The sequence below is a fragment of the Halichoerus grypus genome, chromosome 3 (genome assembly GCF_964656455.1).
Source record: "Halichoerus grypus chromosome 3, mHalGry1.hap1.1, whole genome shotgun sequence".
Taxonomy (NCBI): Eukaryota; Metazoa; Chordata; class Mammalia; order Carnivora; family Phocidae; genus Halichoerus; species Halichoerus grypus.
In genome coordinates this window covers 58,705,264-58,727,859 of record NC_135714.1, presented here as the reverse complement: position 1 = coordinate 58,727,859, position 22,596 = coordinate 58,705,264, and the positions used below count along the sequence as shown (strand labels likewise).

The 22,596-nt window shown below is 39.8% G+C and overlaps 1 protein-coding gene and 1 pseudogene across 2 annotated transcripts in view; one reads left to right on the top strand and one right to left on the bottom strand.

The window, feature by feature from the left end:
• MTHFD2L (methylenetetrahydrofolate dehydrogenase (NADP+ dependent) 2 like) overlaps window positions 1–22,596 on the bottom strand; it is a 131,099-nt gene that overhangs the window by 13,422 nt on the left and 95,081 nt on the right. The window contains exon 7 of one of the 2 annotated variants that reach the window (XM_036078004.2): window positions 12,604–12,729. In XM_036078004.2, coding sequence (XP_035933897.1) covers window positions 12,604–12,729 — 126 coding nt within the window. Of the gene's footprint in view, window positions 1–12,603; window positions 12,730–13,477; window positions 14,044–22,596 lie in introns of those variants that run through there. The other variant, XM_078068770.1, reaches the window with a different exon arrangement.
• Window positions 14,436–15,227, top strand: LOC118526640 (small ribosomal subunit protein eS1 pseudogene; annotated as a pseudogene).

Here is a 22,596-nt window from a genome sequence, read left to right as displayed (position 1 = left end):
AGGTACCCTACCCTATTTATATCCTAACCTCTCTAAGGTCTATTTGCCATCAGTAGCCAGAGTGATCCTGTTAAAACGCAAGTCAAATGTCATTTCTATGCCCCAAATCCTCTAATAGCTTTCCACCGCACTTAAAGTAAAATCCAAATTTCTTTCCACAGCCCTGCATGATGTGGCACCTTTGCTGCTACCTCTTTGACTTTATTCCCCACTGTTCTTCCCCCTATTTACTCTGTGCCCATGACAGCCAGTAGGCATGCTGATCCTCAAGGCCTCACACTTGCTGCTCCATGTGTGTGGACTGTCCCTCTCCCGTACGCCCACATGGCTCTCTCCCTCACTTTGTTCAGGTTGGCAGTGCACCTTCCCTGAACACCCTTTTTAAGCGACCTTACTCTATAATTCTCTAGCCTCCCTGATGTTGTTTTGTTTTTGTAACAGCAACACTGCCTAATATATTACATGGATATGTATATATTTGTTTATTACCTGTCCTCTCCCACCAGATATAAGTTACCTGTGGGTTAGGACTTCGCCTGTTCAGATCACTGTCGCGCCTCGAGTGCCTATCACAACGCCTGACACGTAACATTGCTCCAAACCCTCCTGCATCCCAGCCTCAGCCTCTCTCTGGCTTCTAGGAATTCCTGAGAGGGCTAAGGGAGGCTCCTTCCCTTCCCACTGTGCTCCTCAGCTCTGTTTGCAAAGGGCTGTTGTGAGGGACCAGAGAAGCCCCTCGGACTACAGTGCTAGGAATCATGGGCCAGGAAGAAAAATCACTGGCAGGAAACAGGCTCAGCTGTTGGGACCCCTGCAAGGCTGGTATAGACCATCCTTGGTGTAGTTTAAGAAAAGGGCAGGTTGTGGGGTGCCTGGGTGGCTCAGTCGTTAAGCGTCTGCCTTCGGCTCAGGTCATGGTCCCAGGGTCCTGGGATCAAGCCCCGCATCGGGCTCCCTGCTCAGCGGGGAGCCTGCTTCTCCCTCTCCCACTTCCCCTGCTTGTGTTCCCTCTCTCGCTGTCTCTCTCTCTGTCAAATAAATAAATAAAATCTTTAAAAAAAAAAAAAAAAAGAAAAGGGCAGGTTGTAAGCCCGGGATCTGAGCCTTGTCTTTTCCCTTACTGTCCAGGGCAGTTGGCTTAGGGGTCCCCTTTCCCTCCCTCCCGAGGACCATCTCTCCCCATCCACATATTCCTCTCCAAGTTTAAGCACAGACTCTCATGAAAATTGTTCTCCCCAGTAGTTCAATGAACTGCTGTTAATCCTGTGTCATCCCTCTGCAGCCTAGAGGGTGAGGTAACCTAGCTCCAGGATGGCACTTGGCCCCATTGCTCTGCCAACCTATCCATGGGAGGGTGCACACAGGACCCCACAGGAGGCTCCGAAGAGCAAGCAGAGCATTGAGGAGCAGAGAGCAAACAAATAACACCAGGAGGGAAAGGCCCTACCCTCGCCCCAGTACCCACTGTGTCCCAGCCTGAACCTAGATCCCTCACACTCTAGTTTTTAAATTTTTAAATTGAGACATAATTTATATAAAACATTGTTTAAGCTTAAAACGTACAACCTGGTGATTTGATACATTTATATATTACAATATGATTACCATCCTAGCTTTATTTAACACCTCTATCACACCACATAATTGTAATTTCTTTTTTGTGGGAAAACATTTCAGATCTAGTTTTTAAAGCAATTTTGAAATATATAATATGGTATTATTGGCTATAATCACTATGCTGTGCATTAGAGCTCTAGAACTTATTCACTTTCTAGTTGCATCTTCCCAGTTCCCCCACCCCCCAGCCCCTGGTAACTACCATTCTACTCTGCTTCTACAAGTTCAGCTTTTTCAGATTCCACATATAAGTAATACCACACAGCATTTGTCTTTGTCTGACTTATCTCATTAAACATAATGCTCTCAAGGTCCATCCATGTTGTCACAAATGGCAGGATTTCCTTCTATCTCACGGTTGAAAATATTCAATATTTCAATATTTCAATAATAAATAATAAAATATTCAATAATTCAATATTCAATACCACATCTTCTTTACCCCTTCATCCACTGACTGACACTTTTGTTTCCGTATCTTGGCTATTGTGAATAATGCTGCAATGAACATGGTTACACAGATATCTTTTTGATATCCTGTTCTCATTTCTTTTGGATACATACCCAGAAGTGGGATTGCCGGATCATAAAATCAACATACAGAAATCAGTTTTGTTTCTAAACACTAACAATGAAATAAATTAAAAAGAAATAAAGAAAACTATCCCATTCACAACAGTATCAAAAACAATAAAATACTTAGGAATAAATTGAACTAAGGAAATTAAGGATCTGTACAATGGAAACTACATGACTTTGATGAAGAAAATTGAAGAGGACACACAGAAAAGTGGAAAGATATCCCATGATCATGGGCTGGAAGAATTAATAGTGTTAAAGTGTTGATACTACCCAAAGCCATCTACAGATTCAACGCAGGTCCTACCAAAATTCCAATGGCATTTTTCACAGAGATAGAAAAAAAAAACTGTATGAAACCACTAAAGACCCTGAATAGTCACAGCAATCCTGAGAAAGAGGAACTAAGCTAGAGGCATCACACTTCCTGATTTCAAACTGCACTACAAAGCTATAGTAATTAAGACATTATGGTACTGGCATAAAAACAGACACATAGACCAATGGAACAAAGTAGAAAGCCCAGAAATAAACTGCTGCATATAAGGTCAACTATTGTTTGACAAGGGAGCCAAGAACACTTAATGGGGAAAGGGTACTGTCTTCAGTAAATGGTTCTGGGAAAACTAAAGAACAACACATAGGAAAATGACATTGGACCCCTGTCTTTTCTACTTATAAAAATTAAGTCCAAATGAATTAAAGACTTAAACATAAAACTGGATACCATAAAATTTCTAGAAGAAAACATAGGGGGAAAGCTCCTTGACATTGGTCTTAGAAATGATTTTTTGGATATGACACCAAAAGCAAAGGAAACAAAAGCAAAAATCAACAAGTGGGACTACATCAAACAAAAAAAAAACCTTTCTGCACAGCAAAAGAAACAATCAACAAAATGAAAAGGCAATCTATAGAATAGGAGAAAATATTTGCAAATCATATATCACATAGGGGTTATTACCCAAAATACCTTATAAAAAATACCTGAAGAATGTAAAACAACTAATAAACAAAGAAAAAAAATATAATTAAAAAATGGACAGAAGACACAGACATTTTTCCAAAGAAGACATCTAAATGGCCAACTAGTACATGAAAAGATGCTCAGCATCACCCATCATCAGGGAAATGCCTGGCAGGGCATACACACAAAAACCTCAGTACTTGAACCAAGAGACAGGCAGAGTCTGTGTGGGGATCAGCAGATGGGGCTTTCTCATAGGCTTGTCCCTAGTTCCTGCAGGTTTGACCCAGTTTACTTACCTAAAGCTGCCTAAAAGTACCACTGCCCTCACTACTGGAGTCTCTCTGGGATGTGTCTGGCCCAGGCCTTTGGTCTCCAGCAGAACCTCATGGCAGCAGCAATAGCCCCATCTCTTGAGGCTGGGGGCCCTGCGTCCACTGCAGACTCCCACCCTGAGGCCTCCAGCCCACTTCTTGGCCAAATGACCCAATTCAGTCAAGGCTGGCCTGCCCTCTTGTTATTCTATGTATCTGGGATTCTCGCCTCACCCACTCTGATCTATCCTTGGACACTCTGGGAACACTTTCTCAAGAGGCAGATCACCTGGGGCCAGTTTGTGCCACAGTAAGATGAGTAGGGGCAGAAGGAAGCTCAGGGACTACCCCAGCTGGCTACCCTCCCAGTAGCTCGCCCTAAGCAGACCTCATTCTCTCCTGACACATCTCACTGTGTGGGTTTATCTTTCTTGTCTGGTCACAATAAGTAGTAATTCATATGCTTTTCCTATTCAGGACCAGTTGCAGATGGTGGCTGAGTCAAGGCTGAGATCTAGATCTGTTCCCCTTGCTATTTTTCCAACTCCTGAATATATGGCATGACATGCATTTCAGTAAAAGTATGGCTTAGTGAATTTGAAGGGCTACACAGAAAATATCAGTGATGATCAAGAGATCAAAAGTAAGGTCAGTAAAGTGACATGAAAAATGAAAACCACAAAGGGACTTGATATAATTTTCTTTTTCTTTTTTTAAAGATTTTATTTATTTATTTGACAGAGAGAGAGAGAGAGACACAGCGAGAGAGGGAACACAAGCAGGGGGAGTGGGAGAGGGAGAAGCAGGCCTCCCGTGGAGCAGGGAGCCCGATGTGGGGCTCGATCCCAGGACTCTGGGAGCATGACCTGAGCTGAAGGCAGATGCTTAATGACTGAGCCACCCAGGCACCCCAGGACTTGATATAATTTTCAACATTGAATGAAGTTGTCAAAAAGTATCTAGTCTTTGGGTGCTTGGGTGGCTCAGTTGGTTAAGCGTCCAACTCTTGATTTTGGCTCAGGTCATGATCTCAAGGTCATGAGACTGAACTCCATGTCAGGCTCCATACTGGGCATGGAGCCTGCTTGGGATTCTCTCTCTCTCCCTCTGCTCACCCACCCCCCACCCTGCTCGCATGCTCTCTCTCTCTCTCTCTCTCTCTCTCAAAAAATAAATAAATAAATAATAAGTGTCTAGTCTCTACCAATGATTGAACAATAAAAATGAGTGTAGTTAGAACCAAAGACACATTTTGGTGAGATTGTACGGTCTACACATTGCAAATCTACATATACCTTATCTACAGAGTTCAGGGTTAATACTGTAAGATCTGAGCCAAGATATGACTTCACTGACATTAGGCTTCCACCTACTCCACAGGAAAGAGTTAATAAATGGATCAGGCTTTGAAACTGACTTAAAAGCAAGCAATGAGATTGTATACTGAGGTTTTCACAGCTGAATGAATTAAGGGTAGACAGAATGGTATGTGGGGGCTGGAGGAAGAAATCTCTCTCTCTATTTCAAGTAAGGAGATCAGTTTTTAAGTTCTTATGTACAGAATGGATCATTGTTCATCCAAGCGTGGCTTCCCGTCTAGAGACTAGGGATTCCACATCCTTCTCACTCCACTCCATACAGAGTGGCCATGTGGCTATATTCAGGTCAATAGGAGGCCAGCAGAAGTGATGCATACATCCTCCAGTTCAATTTTCCTTTTTTTTTTTTTAAGATTTTATTTATTTATTTGAGACAGAGAGAGAGATAGTGAGACCAGGAACACAAGCAGGGGGAGTGGGAGAGGGAGAAGCAGGCTTCCCGCTGAGTGGGGAGCCCGATGCGGGGCTCAATCCTAGGACCCTGGGATCATGACCTGAGCCGAAGGCAGACGCTTAACAACTGAGCCACCCAGGCGCCCCACTCCAGTTCAATTTTCTTAAAGGGAAGTAAGTCACTTGTCCTCATCTCTCTTTCACCTTTCAATGAAAGAAAACATGGATGAGGAGGCAATTCAACTTCAACTGTGTGGATAAGAAGAATGCTCAAGTGGAACAGTGTTGTGGGCTGAACTGCATCTCCCCCAGATTCAGATGCTTAAGTCCTAACCATCAGCACCTCAGAATGTCACTATATTTGGTAACTAAGATGAGGCCATTAGGGTGGACCCTCATGCAATCTGGCTGGTGTCCTTGTAAGAGGAGGAAAATTGGACATAGACATGTACGGAGGAAAGACAATATGAAGACAGGGAGAAGTCGGCCATCTCCAGGTCACGGAGAAATAACCCTGGTGACACTCTGATCTCTGACTTCTAGCCTCCAGAATTGTGAGAAATAAATTTCTGTTGTTTAAGCCACACAGTGTTTAGTACTTAGTTATGGCAGTTTTATCAAACTAATACAAACAGTTAGATGAGAGCATTATCCCTGGAGGAAGAAGAGCTGTCTAACTCCAGACATTGGTAGGAGACAGCTAAACTACCTTGTTCAAGTTCATGTCTTTTGGGGTCCCTTTGTTATAGCAGCTTAACCTATACTCTAGCATAATACTTGGGGGGAGGGGAATAGGAACAGCATTTAACAAAAGAGACAGAGTGAGGCAAACTATGATGTATTCACTAAACATAACCAGGAACCAGAGTTTCAGCATGGAAAATAGCTGATAAAAATCTAAGGGTATAAGTCACATATTCCTCAAACTATGTAAAATAGGCATACATGAAACATCTGGAAACAACTACAGTTAAAAAAAATTGGTTGTGTCAGAGTAGACATTCTTTTCCAAATAATGTGGCTTTTCTACTTTTATAATTTAAATCACTTTCATCAACACTGTAATGTACCTTTAGACTTATCTCAGTAATTTCTATGTATTCCTGTAACTTTAAGTCAGTGGAGAGAATCACTCTTAGACATTAGCCCCACCTATTTTGACTTTGAGAAAAGCGCCCACACATTGTTCCTGCCTCTTTACTTCCTTTTCAGCAGTTCTTCCCAGCATTATTTTATTCCCTGTTTTGGTACAGACCAAGGAGTGGAGAGGCGTGCTCAGGGATGGAACACAGGGAGGAGAGTTGGGAGGGAATAAAGGAGCAGACATTCCAGTTCCTTTCATTCCTACCGCAGTCCCTGAAGAATTCATCATAAAACGGAAGCAAAGCTATTAAAAGCTTCAAAAGATCATAGAAACATCTATGTGGTAGCTACGAGGTGCAAATGAGGCCTGAGAATTCGCCAATGTGAACGAAGTTAGCTGAATTAACAGCACGGGAAGTCATTAATTAGATTGTTCGGCTCACCAAATCCATTCAGTGAACTACTGTCATAAAAGCAGTATAATTATGAGCTTGCCCAGCACTACAGACTGCTTTCTAGTCAGAAGAAGCGATTTACAACTCATGCCACATAATCTCTTGTTTCTACCTTATGAGGATACATTCTTCTTTGTTAGAAATGTATGAAGTTTCTTTCAGAGCTACTAAAAGAAAATGGCCAGGTGAAAGTAGATAGGTCCCATTGTTTTTGTTGTTGTTGTTGTTTTAATCTGTATACAAATCTAAATTTTTCAAGATAGATTATTTATTGTCTGGTTGTTAGTAAGGAAAAACAATTCTTAGACATACAAAATAATTTTACCACAGATGCTTTTAAATACTGTTTCTTCTTGCAATGCCTTAAATTAGAGGGGAGAGGCTCGTCCAGGTAATAGAAGGGGAATGGTAAGCATTTGTCAGATGCTGGAAGCACTGATGAACTATCTTGAATTCTATAATTAAGGATCAATTCAAACCAAAGAAGCATTTCAGTTTAGGAATAACTTTAAGGCCCTATTAACTCTTCAAGGTACCCAGAGAGGAATGGTGTTGCAGGGAAGGCCTCACTTGGATCCATATTGGGGAAAAACACCAGTGCGGATTCCCTGGGAAAGGTGCTAAACAAACACAACTGAATAATCACATAGGAGAAGGGATCATGGCATTGGACATGAGTTTGAACTCTACGACTCATTGCCCACTAATTTCACTGGACATAGAGATAAATATGGGCAGCGCTCACTTTCCACAGTAGCAGAAAAGACCACACAAATCACTGTGGAAGCTGAAACAGTGCAAAGCCATTTTAATAATCGACGGACGACATTACATTTGTTCAATGACCTGTGAAAATGTTTGTCAAAACATTAAAAACTCTCTTCCCATGGTTTACACATGTATAGGGAATTGAAAATAATAGGAAAACATGTATTTAGTATGTCATAACTTATTGAAAACATTAGAAACCTTGAGAATTAAAGTGTTTTATTTATTTGCAAAAGCTTATCAAGAGTAGTTTGGACAGTGTTTTGAGTTCTTCTGCTCATACACACCATGCAGTACTGGGTGAGCATCTTTCCTACGCTTTGGTGAATTTTGGATTCCTTTCCAAATCTGGGTCAGCTTCCAACATTTTGTATTTGCTCTTTCAATGCCATGAAAGAGAGTTCTTTCAATGTGAAGTTTTATGCCTGTACCATTTTCCTCGTTTATATGGACAAGTTGGCCTTCACTAAGTTCCTCCAGCTGCATATGCAGAATCTCTCAAATGGCAAGTGGTGGTGCTCCCGACATCCCATTGTCAGCTACTGCAAATTCTACTTTCAGCATTAGGGCTTTCCATTTCTTTGCTGGCACTTCCCTCTGTCTGTGATCTATCTTGCAAAATGTCATGTGGTTTACTAGTGGGAAACAAGGGGTCAACAGAACTACACACTTTGCCATTCGAACTGAGTAACAAACAGGTGTGCCCCGACCAACCACGAACGGACTTTGAAGGAAGGGATGTCATTGGCCATAGATCACAGTGCACATTTGTTAGTTGCATCATGATTCGCAGATGGAAGAGCTAGCAGAGAAGTTTGCATGTGATGCAGCTATAGTTAATACAGCATGCTCATTGAAATCTGAACCATTTTGTCGCGGGACTGGTATTATTTCCCTAAACCGTGGTAACTGAAACCTGTGCATATCAGACCACGTAGAGTGAGGACGGACGGACATGGATACTGTTGTATAGGCACTTTTAGAACTTGCTATTATACATATCCTGGGGGAAACATAAAAGAAATAACTTCGTGTCTCAAAAGGAAAGTATTCACCCAGTGAAATGCAGGAGACTGGCGACAACGCACAGTAGAAATTCCAAGTGCCTGACTCTGAACCCACAGTGCCCCATCACGTGTCATCTCAGGGAGGATGCCCAGGTTCTGTGTGCCTCTGTAAAATGAGGGATAATAACAATGCCTTATAGGGCTATCATAAGGATTAAATGAATAATTCAGGTAAAAGGCTAAGGACAGTAAGCACCTCTCAAACACTACTATTATTACTAAATGAAGAATAATTCCAAATGACCTGAGAAGAGGGTGTCCCCCTGTCAGAAAGCTTCTCCTACCTTCCTTACCCTCAATATAATTTTCTACTAGATCTGCCTGCCTCCTCTCTAGGAATATTGGCAATTTTATGGCCAAGGTGGCAGGGAATTATTGGGGGAGTGGTGAACGTAGGGACAATCCTTTCTCTGGGCCACCTTGAGTCCTGACCCCCATACCAGGCCACCAGTTCAAGAAGGGCTATTCGATTCTATTCTGGGCTCCAGAGAAGGAGAACAAAGAGAGAAGGAAGCAGAGAACGGAGCAGAGAAAAAAATGAGAATGAGAAACCCTCATAGATGAAAGAAGATGTGGTCTGGAGCAAATCATAGCTGAATTAAAACAAAACCCTGACATGAACATCAAAAAGAAATATTTAGGATGATTTATGTCGCCTTTTATCAAGAACTATAGTAAGGGGTGAGGCAATCCTCATGCTGTGTCTGATATAAAATATCACCCATAAATGAGGAGCCTGATTCAAAACTGAGGCCAAAACATCTAATAATAAAGCAGATTACTAGTAGGCATCCACATTTTCTTAGAAAGAAAATAGATAAAATGCCTCCTGGTTTTACAAATCATTGAATTTGCAATTATTCACCTATTTCTGCTATTTCCCAAAGGGGGTCAGTTAATGAAATTATTCTTTAAAAAACATTCCCGCCAAAGGCCATCCTGTTTTCCTTTATTAGAGAGCCGAACATTTCTGCAAGGACGATTTATTTTAGCATTTGTACTGTCATCCATTTGTTTCTGTTGGCTGTACGGTTAGAGCGAAACGCTCGCCGATACTCACAAAGCAGCCACACTTTCCCTGTGGCAGTTTGCAGCCAAGTGTTCCCTCTAAGTTCTGTGGCATAACCCAAGTTAAAGGTCCTCCCTCTCAGCTGAGTGATCATCCCTCACCTCAGGTTAAGTCCTGATGAACAACCCGAAGAGCAACATGTCAAAACCTATCACTCGCCCGCTCCTCTGGGAGGAGGCCTTCTTTACCTCGCTGTTATTATAGCATGCTCATTGAAATCTGAACCATTTTGTCGCGGGACTGGTATTATTTCCCTAAACCATGGTAACTGAAACCTGTGCATATCAGACCACGTAGAGTGAGGACGGACGGACATGGATACTGTTGTAGAGGCACTTTTAGACCTTGCTATCATACATATCCTGGGGGAAACATAAAAGTTTCATGGCCTCGCTGACAAGGCCTTCTTTACCAAGTCCGGCTCTGCCTTAGGGTCCTGGGTCTTGAACCGGGGGTGGGTGGGGGAGGGATGGGGGTGTGTAGCAGGAGTAATATAATCCAGCAGATGGGCATACCTTATGACAGGCTCAGAAAACCCTGACCTTCCAAAGGTGTCTGTGTTTTTACGTGATCGTTTGGTGGCACTCAGCTAAACGTCCAAGCTGCACTGAGCATTAGGACTCGAAAGGGCCCCTGTGATCACTGCTGCCATTTAACTGATAACACCACCAATGGCCAGAGAGGCTGCAAAGTTACTGGGTTGTGGCGCTAGGTTTAAAAGCACCTCCCGGTCTCCCAGCCTGATGCTCTGTCCCGTTTATCTTATATCCTTGTTTCCTTCTGCCACTTCCTTTTTAAAAATTTCATTATATGTTTAGATACACGTAAGTGCCATTCAGTTTAATAGATTCTACCAAGTGGAGTGGTATGCAATCTGAGGTATATTATCTATGTGTGACTGAGCATATGCACACACCCCAAAATGCCCACTTTTTTTTTAATGTTTGTAGAATACCCCACAAGCAAAAACACATTCTTAGCTACACCCAAGAATGCATGGAAATGGTTTGAGACCCATGGACAATCATATGAGAGAAGGGTCTTTTTTTTTTTTTTTAAGATTTTATTTATTTGACAGAGAGAGCACAAGCAGAGGGAGAGAGAGGGAGAAGCAGGCTCCCTGCTGAGCAAGGAGCCCGATGTGGGACTCAACCCCATGACCTTAGGATCATGACCCGGGCTAAAGGTAGCCACTTGACCGACTGAGCCACCCAGGTGTCCCGAGAGAAGGGTCTTAAAAGATGTGTTGAACTGCTGGGGAGGCTTGCCCTACCAGCACGGTCAAGGTTGTGAACTGCAAATATCTCTGCTTTTCTTGCCTCAAGCTGGGTTCTGCCTATGCCATCTGGGTGCATCAGAAGCATATGGTGATTTTGCAATAAATGCAGGGTAACTGTAATGTTATCGAGAAGCAGAATGACAGTGCAAGGATAAGAAATAAAATAAGATCAGGTTTTAAAATGAAATGTTTCCTTACTCTTTCGCATTGAGAAATTCAAATAAATTATCGATACCTGACATTGCTGATCGGACATGACAAATGAAATAAAGAAACGGGGTCACTTCCTAAAGAGTTCGGCACATACATGTGACACACACATATACACAGACAGACGCCCATGGTTACTCGGAGAGCCACGCTTCTTCACTGCAAGCTCCATCCCCTGTGAGGGCAGAGGTGTGCTCTCCCTACTTTGCTCTTATTCGCCCTTCTTTCCCCACAATGTATTGCAGCACAAGTGTCCTCGGGGTTTCCTTTTTTCTTTTTTTTTTTTAGCATCAGGCTCAGGTTGCCTACCTGATGCACCCTGGAATTTCACAAACATAGGGCCAATGCCCTAGAACACTTGGGTGCCTGCGTGTTTGGTTTCATTCAATAATATGCTAGGACTTGGGTAAACCATGGGCTGATGACCAGATTCCAAGAGGAAATGTAAAATTTGGAATTATTTTAAAAAGGGCATCATCTATTATTCCTTTTAGTTTGTCTATAAAGACACACCTATAGCTGATAAAGTTATTGACATGGCCTTGCTTTTTTTGGCCAGATGATCAATCTAATATATACCATATTTCTAACATGAAAATATCTCCATCTACTTTACTAAGTTCATATCTTATTGGACATCTAAGATTCCGAGATTATACTAAAAACCTGAATGCCTCTAAGTGTCTGATGAAGATATTGGAAGTAAAATTGGATTAGGGGTGAGGTATCTAAAACTATCTGTGCAGGGGCTCAGTAGAGATAAGGCATTGAGTTAGAATTGTTTGTTACTACACATTTGCTGCCTTATCTCCTTCAACGGCCATAGAAATGTTAACCCAGCTCCTCTTCTTCATCCTCTTTAAAACACAAGTGAAGAATGTTGACTTGAATTAACCGGGTAACTCTCTAGATCTGACATATTGTTAGCATTAGCAAACACATCCCAAGATGCCTTCTGGCTTTAAGAGTGAATGGCTGAACATATAGCATGGATGGCGAAGTACAGAGACACACTTCAAAAAATCAAAATAATTCCTGGTACAGAAGGCCAGCTGAGTTCTTTCACTAAAAACCTGCATTATAAGGAATTTAATCTTAAAACTAAATATTAATGATGTAATTATATTTTCCTCCCAAGAAGTGAGAGGAGAAAAAGAAGGAAGGAAGGAATAGGGAAAGGAAGGGAGGAAGGAAGGAAGGAAAGAAGGGAGGGAAGGAGGGAGAGAGAGAGGGAGGGGAAAGGGAGGAAGGAAGGTTAGAAATATGTGAGTGATTAAACTCTCTTCCCTCAGAGGAAAGAGGTGTAATGATTAATAACTTAATAATGCCTGCATTGAATACGAAGTGTCTCTTTCTACCATCAAAACATGCAAAGTAGATTCTTTCATTTTCTTCACTCATCAAAAGAGATATAGTTTATTACCTTCAAAGTCCACATCTCCAACCAGTTTTGTCTTTCCCGTCACTGGGTCATGGACATAGTTGATACCCACATCAATTACAGCAGCACCTTCTTTAACCATATCAGATGTAATCAACTTTGGAATACCTGAAAGCAAAACAGAGTTGGAAAATACCTCAACTTCATCCTTGAGCATAACAAAGGTTTATATATCTAATGTTTTGTTGTCATGGCTTTAAAAAATGTACAAAATACACTGTTTCTAGGAAGAGACCAACTGCACTTAATCATTTCTGATCAAGCAGAAGAACAAAGGCAGCACATGGTGGCTTCTGTGCATAAAATCCTACCTGGATCTACCCTTTCACCTCTGAGATTGCTACCAGATTTCTCCTGATGGGTACCCACTGGAGTAGCATCCTTTTGTGTTTCATGCACTGTAAATGGCATGGGAACATTATGGACATGAAACAGGCTCCTGTTGAGGTTTGGTGGAATGAAAACTATTTGGAAATTGGAGGTAGAGAGAAAGAAGGGTTGCGTGAGTGGAGGGAGGATGAATAAAAAGAAAAAAAATGAGACGATAATAATTCGAATTCTTAGGGTTGTGGTAAATGGTAAAGTACCATACACATGGTGGTATCACATCGACTCTAAACATGAAGTGTTATCTTGGGCTTTCTTTTTGTTTTTTCTTGGTTTCTTTGATTCATTATGTTTGTATATGACTTGGAAAGGTATAAGATATACTAAGCTCTATTCACTATTTCTCCACTGCAGTTAGAAAGATAACTTTACAGAGATCTTATGTCACCATTCATTTTCTACAATGATTTTCAAACTTTATTTCAAGTATGACAGTACCAGCTAACAATGGTTAATGTTCCAGTTATTTTTTGTTAATTATTAAGATACCATCCCCAAACTTAGTGTCTTAAAACAACACTTCATTATTACACTTCACGGTTCTGTGGGTTGACTGAGCTCAGTGGATGGACCTTCCCTGGGTCTTTCATATAGCTGGAATCCGACAGTGGCTGAGGCTGGAATCATCCCAAGATGTGGCTGGGCTGACTGTCTAAGATGGCGACAGTCCAAGATGTCTCCCTTACAAGGCTACAGTTGCTGCTCATGGTTGGTGGAGCTCAGCTGGGGCTATCAGCTGGAGCACGCAGGTGTGGCCTCTCCTGTGGCTTGGGCTTCCTGGCAGCTGGCTTCCAAGCATGAGTGTTCCAAGAAATGGGGAGAGAAGTTGCCAGTAGCTCAAGGCTGGAACCTGGAAGCTGGCACAGTATCGCTTCTGTCATATTCTACCGGTGAAGCAGTGACAGAATCCACTTGGATTTAAGAGGACAGAGAGTCCACTTTTCAGTGGGAGGAAAATCAAAGATTTTGTGGCCATCTTTACTCTCCCACCACTGTGTTTAGGAGGTGATTTACTCATTTTCACATTCTGCATCCCTTGCAAGAAAAAGACACATGTTGTGTTGTCAGAGGCTTTCTTCTACATTTAAACTATCCATTTATGCATTCCAGATGGCTTAAATGTCACCTTCTTGACATATCATTTTTAGTACAAGTAAGAATTAAAAGGCTATAAAGAAATGGTCAGTGCTAAAATAGATGCAGCTAACTGATAGGTTCCCCAGCCACATAATAATATAACAAATGAGGCATCAATGTTTGAAATATGGTTTTTCTCTTGCTTTCTTACCTAGCCCATAGAACTTCTTCCTTTTTATCAGGTCTAGCATAGATATTGAGTATTGTTCTAAAGATAGTCATAATCCTGTTTCTTCTTGGCACCCCATTGGAAAAAAAAAACATAGCCTTTTGGTTCCCTGAGCAGCGCCATGGCAGTCAGCAAGAACAAGCATCTTATGAAAGGTGGCAAAAGGGAGCCAAGAAGAAAATGGTTGATCCATTTTCGAGGAAAGATTGGTATGATGTGAAAGCGCCAGCTATGTTTAACACAAGAAATTTGGGAAAAACATTAGTTACAAGAACTCGAAGAACCAAAATAGGATCTGATGGCTTCAAGGGCCACGCATTTGAAGTGAGCCTTGCTGATCTGTAGAATGATGAAATTGCATTCAGAAAATCCAAGCTAATTACTGAGGATGTTCAGGGCAAAAACTGCCTGACTAATTTCCATGGCATGGATCTTACCCATGACAGAATGTGCTCCATGGTCGAAAACTGGCCGACCATGATTGAAGCTCATGTTGATGTCAAGACTACCAATGGTTATTTGCTTCATCTACTTTGTGTTGGTTTTACTAAAAAACACAACAATCAGATTCAGAAGACCTCTTATGCTCAGCACCAATAGGTACCCCAAATTCGGAAAAAGATGATGGAAACCATGACCCAAGAAGTGCAGGCACTTGAAAGAAATGGCCAATAAATTGATTCCAGATAGCCTCAGAAAAGACATAGAAAAGCCTTGTCAGTCTATTTATTCACTCCATGATGTCTTTCTTTGTTAGAAAAGTAACAATGCTGAAGAAGCCCAAGTCTGAATTGGGAAAGCTCATGGAGCTTCATGGTGAAGGTAGTCGTTCTGGAAAAGTGACTGGGATGAGACCAGTGGTAAGACTGAATGAGCTGATGGATATGAGCCACCAGTCCAAGAATCTGTTTAAAATTCAGACTTTTAATGGTGACAAATAAAAAATCTTATTTGTGGTGTTTAATTTCTAATCACTCTTTTTAAATAATCAAAGCTTGTGAATCAGATGTTCTGAACTGATGGTGATGGGAACTTTTCTGAACTGTTATATGGATTTTATCCATTGCTCTTAGTTACTAAAGAGCTCTGAAAGGGTAGTGATCTAGATGGAAGTTTTATAGATGGTTAATAAAAGGAAATCTTTTCTTAAAAAAAAAGGAAACATACATTGATTATAGCTGCAGGAAATATTTTTAAGATAAAAATGTTGATGAAATAGTTACTAAAATCCAGCTACTAGGCTTTTGAGAAAGATCCAAATTTCCCTCCCAATTGTAGTTGTTCATTATGTTTTCTCAGAGAATATCAGACTGGCAATAAACAAATGTACAATTTTCAAAATAGAAGGAAATGTATGCTTGATTTTAACTACAAAATGGAAAAACCTTAAATACATTTTTTTTCCCTAAGGATGCCATCACATATGTCTATTGCAGAAAATCTAGAAAATATCTAAATTTAAGATGAAAATAAAAATCACTATAATCATGCCATTCAAAGATAGTAAGTATATTTTTATTGTTTTTCTAGGATTTTAAAATATTTATATATTAGATATAAAATATAATACCTATAACTTTGCTAATATTGTGTTTATGTATCCTACCATTTTGTCATTAAGATTAAATTGTGAGCATCTCCCCATTTTATCAATTATTTGAAATTTAAAACCCACATGAAATTATTTATTATATGGATTACCATAAGTTATACAGTCCTGAACTCTTTCTAATATTTTCCTATTATAATTAAATGCAGTGATGATCGTTTATGTTCAGAAAACTATGGATGTTTTCTTAATTGCAGCATCAAATTTGACAAAATTTTTCACTAAACTCTTATTAACATCATGGAAAAATGTGGGTTGGATAAAAGCTCCTATTGGTACAGTCATGGATAGTTAAATAATGTTTTCCAAAACTGTTGATCAATCCATCTCTAAGAAGGTCTATTGAGGTCTTCCATGAAAAGTATTTGTCGGTGCCATTTTCAAATTTTTTAATAAAGAAGTTGGAAGAACACACTGGCACTATGACGGTTATTTCATCTTTGTTCTCCTCCAGGTCTATTTTCTGCCTTTCTCTGCTCTACCCTATGCCGGGGCTAATCTTTACAGAGGTCTTGTGTTCTTCTTATATCTCTTGGAACCCTGTGACAGCCATGAGAAGAAGCTCAAGCTAGCCTACTGGAGGATACAGATCCCGTGGAGGAAAGCTGAGTCATTTCAGCTGAGGCCATCCTAGACTAGACTCTAGCTAACCACCAGTTAAAGGCAGGTGCTAGAGCAAGCCCAGTCAAAATCAGAAGAAATGAGCCAAGGTCACCATAACTGACCAGCTGAACACAAACTCATGAGAAACTTAAAAAAAAAAAAAAAAAAAAAAGATGGCTGTTTAAAGTGATTGAGATGTTTTGGTTTTGGTTTTTAACACAGCAGTAGCTGCATAGCCTGTAGGTGTAAATGAACAAAATCAGATAGAATAGTTAATAGGTAGCCCACTTTGGAATGGTGGACTGTAAGTAGCAAGAAGAATTTAAGAGGAGATAAATGTGTAATTCTGACCAGGAGTTGTACTTGATTAAAAATTCATTAAAAACTAGGGACGCCTGGGTAGCTCAGTCAGTGGGGTATCCTACTTTTGATTTTGGCCCAGGTCATGATCTCAGGGTTGTGGGATGGAGCCCAGTGTCAGGTGCTATGCTGGGCATAGACCCTTCTTGAGATTCTCTCTCTCCCTCTCCTTCTGCCCCTCCCCACTTCCTTCTCTAAAAGATACATAAATAAATACATACATACATACATTTATTAGGCTACTCTAAGACAGACAGTGTCCAGATATAAGGATATAATGTTTCCCATTATATTTTCGGCAGAGTCTCTCTGGGAGCACTGGTTGTATTCTAGGGGCTGGTCTAGAGAAGAATGGTTAGAATGGATCTAGGACTCTGTCATATGGAGCAAGTACTATCAAACTAGTTGGTTTAACTCTTTACTACCAGCCTGCAACAGGGTAAACAAGCTCATGCCACACTGTAAAACAACTATCTCACTAAACACACTGTTTAATTCAGCTAGCTTTCTTTTTTCATAGCAAGGTTTTTTTCAGTGAAGGAAGCAGTATGTTGATTTATATTCCGGCTCAGCACCTTATCTCGTTGTGGACCTATGGTTCCCAGAGAATAAGAGAGTCGTGGACCAGTACTGGTCCCCACACTGAATACCTCTGAAATAGAAGAATGACTGAATAAACTCAGGCGGCCTATCTCAGGAAAAACAAAACAAACAAACAATCAAACAAACAAAACAACTGAAAACAAAAGCAAAACCCAGTAATTGTGGTAGTGTCATCAATATGCTAAACTGAATAGAGTAGATTTACTAGAAATGTTTTCAGAAGGAAAAATGAAAGGAGGGAACACAGGGAATAGCCTTCAGCTCATTACAGAGAATATTTTAAGAATAAGAAAATGCTCCACAAAGAGAAACTGTATACTGCCCTATTCCTCACTAGAAATATTCACAATCGGGTAAAGAAGGATCTGGGAAGGTTAGTAATGCCTCCCACTTCTATGATTTAAACACTGTCTTTTGCATAGTCAAATGTTCTTTTCTTTCTCTCTCAACTATTTCATTTCTGATCCTTGCAGACTTCTGATCCTATCATTCTACTAAAGAAAAGAAAGAACTAATACAAACTGTATTTAATGCTGAAATTATAGCAAATGGACATACAAAATCTGTCTCAAATATCTTAATACTCTAAATCATCCATCTACATTGTTGTCTTGTAGAGGCAAATGATTGGAAGTATAAAGTTGTTCATTAATTATATTTTTAAAGACACTGAAAAGAAATTCCTTAGACATGATGTATTTAGTTCCCCAAGTATATAAATGGAATATATTTAAATTCCTATTATTTGATAACAGTGGAATAGAATTAAAAGCTATTTAAATATCTGGTAAATATTTAAACACCAATAGGTTTTAAATGCTATTAGGATGTGGAGTCAGAGGTTTTTTTTTTATGTTTTGTTAAAGTTGAACATGAATAGTGATTTCAAATAACTATTTCCTATGAGCTTTATTTATTTATTTTATTTATTTATTTTTTTTGCTGTGATAATTCCATGGAAACCTATCCTTAATTCTTATATAATTTGAAGGCTCAAGCATTGTATGTGAGAACCGAAACCATCCACACCCACGTAGCTTACTGTATACATTAGTATGACTTTACTCTTCCACTGTCTTCATCAACATGACTATTATTCCAGGAAACTCTTGCTTAGAAAGATAGAAGTTGTGAATAATTTCACTGTCTTGGGAAGTTGTTAAAAACTCATTTTAACTAACATCTAATTGTTTGATTTTTCAGTAGATAGTATCAAATGACTTGTTTGTTTTCCAAGACTCTTGAAAATCCTTGCTTCAAAATCCTCTCCTTGCTGTACCCACCAATCCTAAACTTTTATATTATGCTCCTTACCCAATCCTAAGCAAGCCTCCACATTAAAAGACTTGCCTTAAAACAAATTCCAACATCTAAATATCCCAACTTTGCTTCTGCACCCCAAGACACTACTAAGGTAAATTGGCTCTCTGGGGGTTGGGGGGGGAATCCCTGATTTGTGGAATTTGGTGATTTCTGTGGTATAAATACTCTTCTATGGCATAAATACTCCTACCATGGGACTTCAAGATAGCAAGTGACATCAACTGAACATAGAATTAGAAAGAGATGCTCAGAATCAACCTTCACAGACTTGATGATTATAGGAAGCTCCAGGACACCACTCCTCCTAAAAGACTGCCAAGACAGTGTTTTCCCATGCTTCTGTAACTATAAGCTCAGATCGTTTTATCAATGGATTGTTTGGGTATTTAAGGAGAGCCAGTATTCAACAATATTGGAGATCCATGAAGATCTCATCAATAACCACTCTTGGCCATGATTCAAGATCTCAACTCAGAAACCATGGGTACCTCTATGGTCCCTTGAGCCTCTTGCTGGGATAGGGAGTTATTATTGGTCTCTCTCACTGGAATGATGAGGTAAGTCTTGTATTGACTCTGAACTTTGGTTTCTTTTATTAAAGCTCCCCAAACGCTGAATTTATTTTGTCTTCTATGAATAAGGAATCCTTTTTAGGAATCCTTTGATTACTCAATCAGTTAAAAATCTTTTATCCTTAGTAGAGATCAGTCTCACTACTTAAAATGAAATTTGCCTATGTCCCTGTCATTTCTGTTGTGTATCTATATGGGAGAAGTTCCCAGGGAGGAGATATGAGTAACCTGGATAAATCCATTCCTCAAACTGGCCCTAAGAACTGAGAAATACAGAGAGTGTCTTCTGAACTTTGGGAAAATCCTATAGAAAATCCTATAGATATCTATAGAAATCCTATAGAAAAACTGTGCCTCAGGTCACTAAGTAAAATTTTATGAAAACTTTCTTCGTAAAACAAGAGCTTTGTTTTGTCTGTGAAATCTTCCCAAACCTTTCTGTCTGGGGAGAACCACAAATTGGTCAGGTTTGCAACTAGAGACGGGCCAGCCATTAGACGTGGGGGTGTGAGGCAGAAGGTATACAAACAGCACTTTCAACTGACCAGTCCCAGACTCTCCTGGATTTGCCTCAGTCTAAAACCAACACCATTCTCCCCTCTGATACAGACTCCTGCTCTTTACATGTGTTTATACCATATCCCAGATTCTTATAACTACCTTTCTAGATGGCATCATTTCACCAAGGATAATTGAGAATTATAATAGCCATTCTGAAGAACTTTTGAGGTGAACAAAAGTGTTCATTGGAGAGGTACCTTAGAACCTAAAGGAATAAAATTCTACCCATCCAGTGGTCTGCATTTTTTAATGTTTTTGAGGAAGTATTCAAAGGTATTCATATTCCAAAACTGTTCCCTTAAAAGATGTCTTGGCCATGGCAAACAAAAGATAAAAACCTAAAAATGGTCTCTCTTCTAGATTCCTCCAAGTCTCAGCACAACCCTAATAGCCTTCATCCAATTATTCCTCTTCCCTCAACTATTTCCACCATTTCTTTCTTAGCTGTTCCTTTCCCTCCTGACTGGCCAAAACCCCCCAAAGTGCAGTTACCTTGCAAAGTTAAATCTCCCTCAGAACAGGGAAAACTGCTTTGGTTTTAAGATCTAGTCTTATTCTGAGCTGAAAGCCAGTGTTAAAGATTTTCCAAAACCTGGAAAGGTTTGTTTTCTAAAATAAGCTAAAGTTAGACTAAAACTAATAGAGAATTGACTGATTCTTAGAACATTTATCCTCCTAGTTAAAAACCCCAACGGGTGAGGTAACATAGATGCATTCAGAATTTTAGAGACATAAAAAGAATACTCATTCCCTTTCCCTATAGCAGCAAGCTCAAGGTCTATTTTGTCTTTGTGCCTCCTGAGGCAATATATTTTGGTTTTAGATCTGTATTTTGTTTTCTTTTGTGTCCCTTTAGATCATAATAATCAATACTTATTTGCCTTCTTCTGAAAATATCAACACTATACCTATCCGGGCCCTTATGCCCAGAGTCTACGAAGGCACTTTGTACTTTTCATAAGCCCTCAACCAGGGCCTAAAGAATCCCTGGAACCTCCTCTTTCATTCAGATGAAGAGTCAGGGCAGAACATCCATTTTGGAAGATAGGAATCAGAAGCTGAATTTGAAGTTTCTAACACTTCAAAGTGCTTTTATGTTATGCTGGGCCAGCAGTGGATATATTCCTGAAGTACATACGACAGAAGAAACATTACAAGTTTAATAAACTAGCTATTAGATTTTACAGAAGTATTTGCCATTGTGAACTCCCACCTTGATATTTAATAGTTTTCAAAACTCTCATATCAGTTGTCTAAGTTCCTGATAAAACATTTCAATTCTATATTCTGGGATATTCAGTAACATTTGAAATTTAATTGCTACATAATTATGATATCATCATTAAAAAATTCTAGCTAACAAATATAATTACACACTAAAGTCCAAGGCAGGTTTATAGAGGAAGGCTTGTGTTTTTCTCCCCAAGCCAATTAATCCATCTATGAATTTATTTCTGACAGAAAAAAAGACCTATTATTAAAACACATTTTCAGAAATAATTGGGATAATTATTTTAGGGTGAACTATTCTCATCAGAAAATTTAGTAAGAGGATTTCTGATTTATTTAAGATTTCTCTGTTGTGGGTGGAAATCTCTCTGATTGATAAGTAGGCTAACCCATGGGTGAGCTACACTGAATCACGCTACTTCAAAAGTTATGACTTTCTTATTAGGTGACTGCAAACCTGTTATTGTGTGATTCCTTATATGACAGATATGAAATAAATCACCAGTGTTGTCTTAGTAAAATATAATGAATAAACATAACACCTTAAAAACAATGCCAATATGGGGCGCCTGGGTGGCTCACTCAGTTAAGCGTCTGACTTCGGTTCAGTCATGTTCCTAGGGTCCTGGGATCAAGTCCCGCATCGGGCTCCTTGCTCAGTAGGGCATCTGCGTGTCCCTCTGCCCCTCCCCCCACTTGTATTCTCTCTCTCTCTCTTTCTCTCTCAGATAAATAAATAAAATCTTAAAAAGAAAACAAAACAATGCCAATACCTAAAGCACACACACAGCACAGTAAGTACAGCCTAGGTGCTAAGTTTACCCTGATATGAAGGTGTAACCATTACCCCTTGAGCAAGTATGAGGCCATATCCTTACCCCTATTAATTAGAACTCCAACTGGGTATTTTCAGATGCCTATTTGACGATCTCAGAATTGAGTTCACATGAATTAAAAAAAAAAATCTTTTCCCTATGAATCCTCCTATCATGGTCATCTTTAAGTCTTTATGAAATGGCTCAGTCAAGGCATCCTGATAAAAGGGAGCACCATATTTACACATCAATTTAATTAGTAGAGTTCAAAGGGCTGTGCAAACATTATCTAATTAAACTTCACAACAATTCAGTGAAGCAAGAGAAGGTTTACCCATTATCCTCATTCACAGAAGAAAGATTTTGAGGTGCTGAGAGGCTAAATGATTTCTTAGTTTCACAATGATGAGTCAGAGGTGAGGCTGGGAACAAAACCAGAACTCTTGTTCAGATATAAAAGTAACACCGTGGAAATGCTTATTCAGGTGGATTACTCCTTCAGCTGGAAATTGTCCTACTACATAAATAACAAGAGTAATTGCAGTGGAATTTGTATGAATGTATATGTTTTTTTCTAGATTAGAAAAACTTTCTTCAGCTTTATTT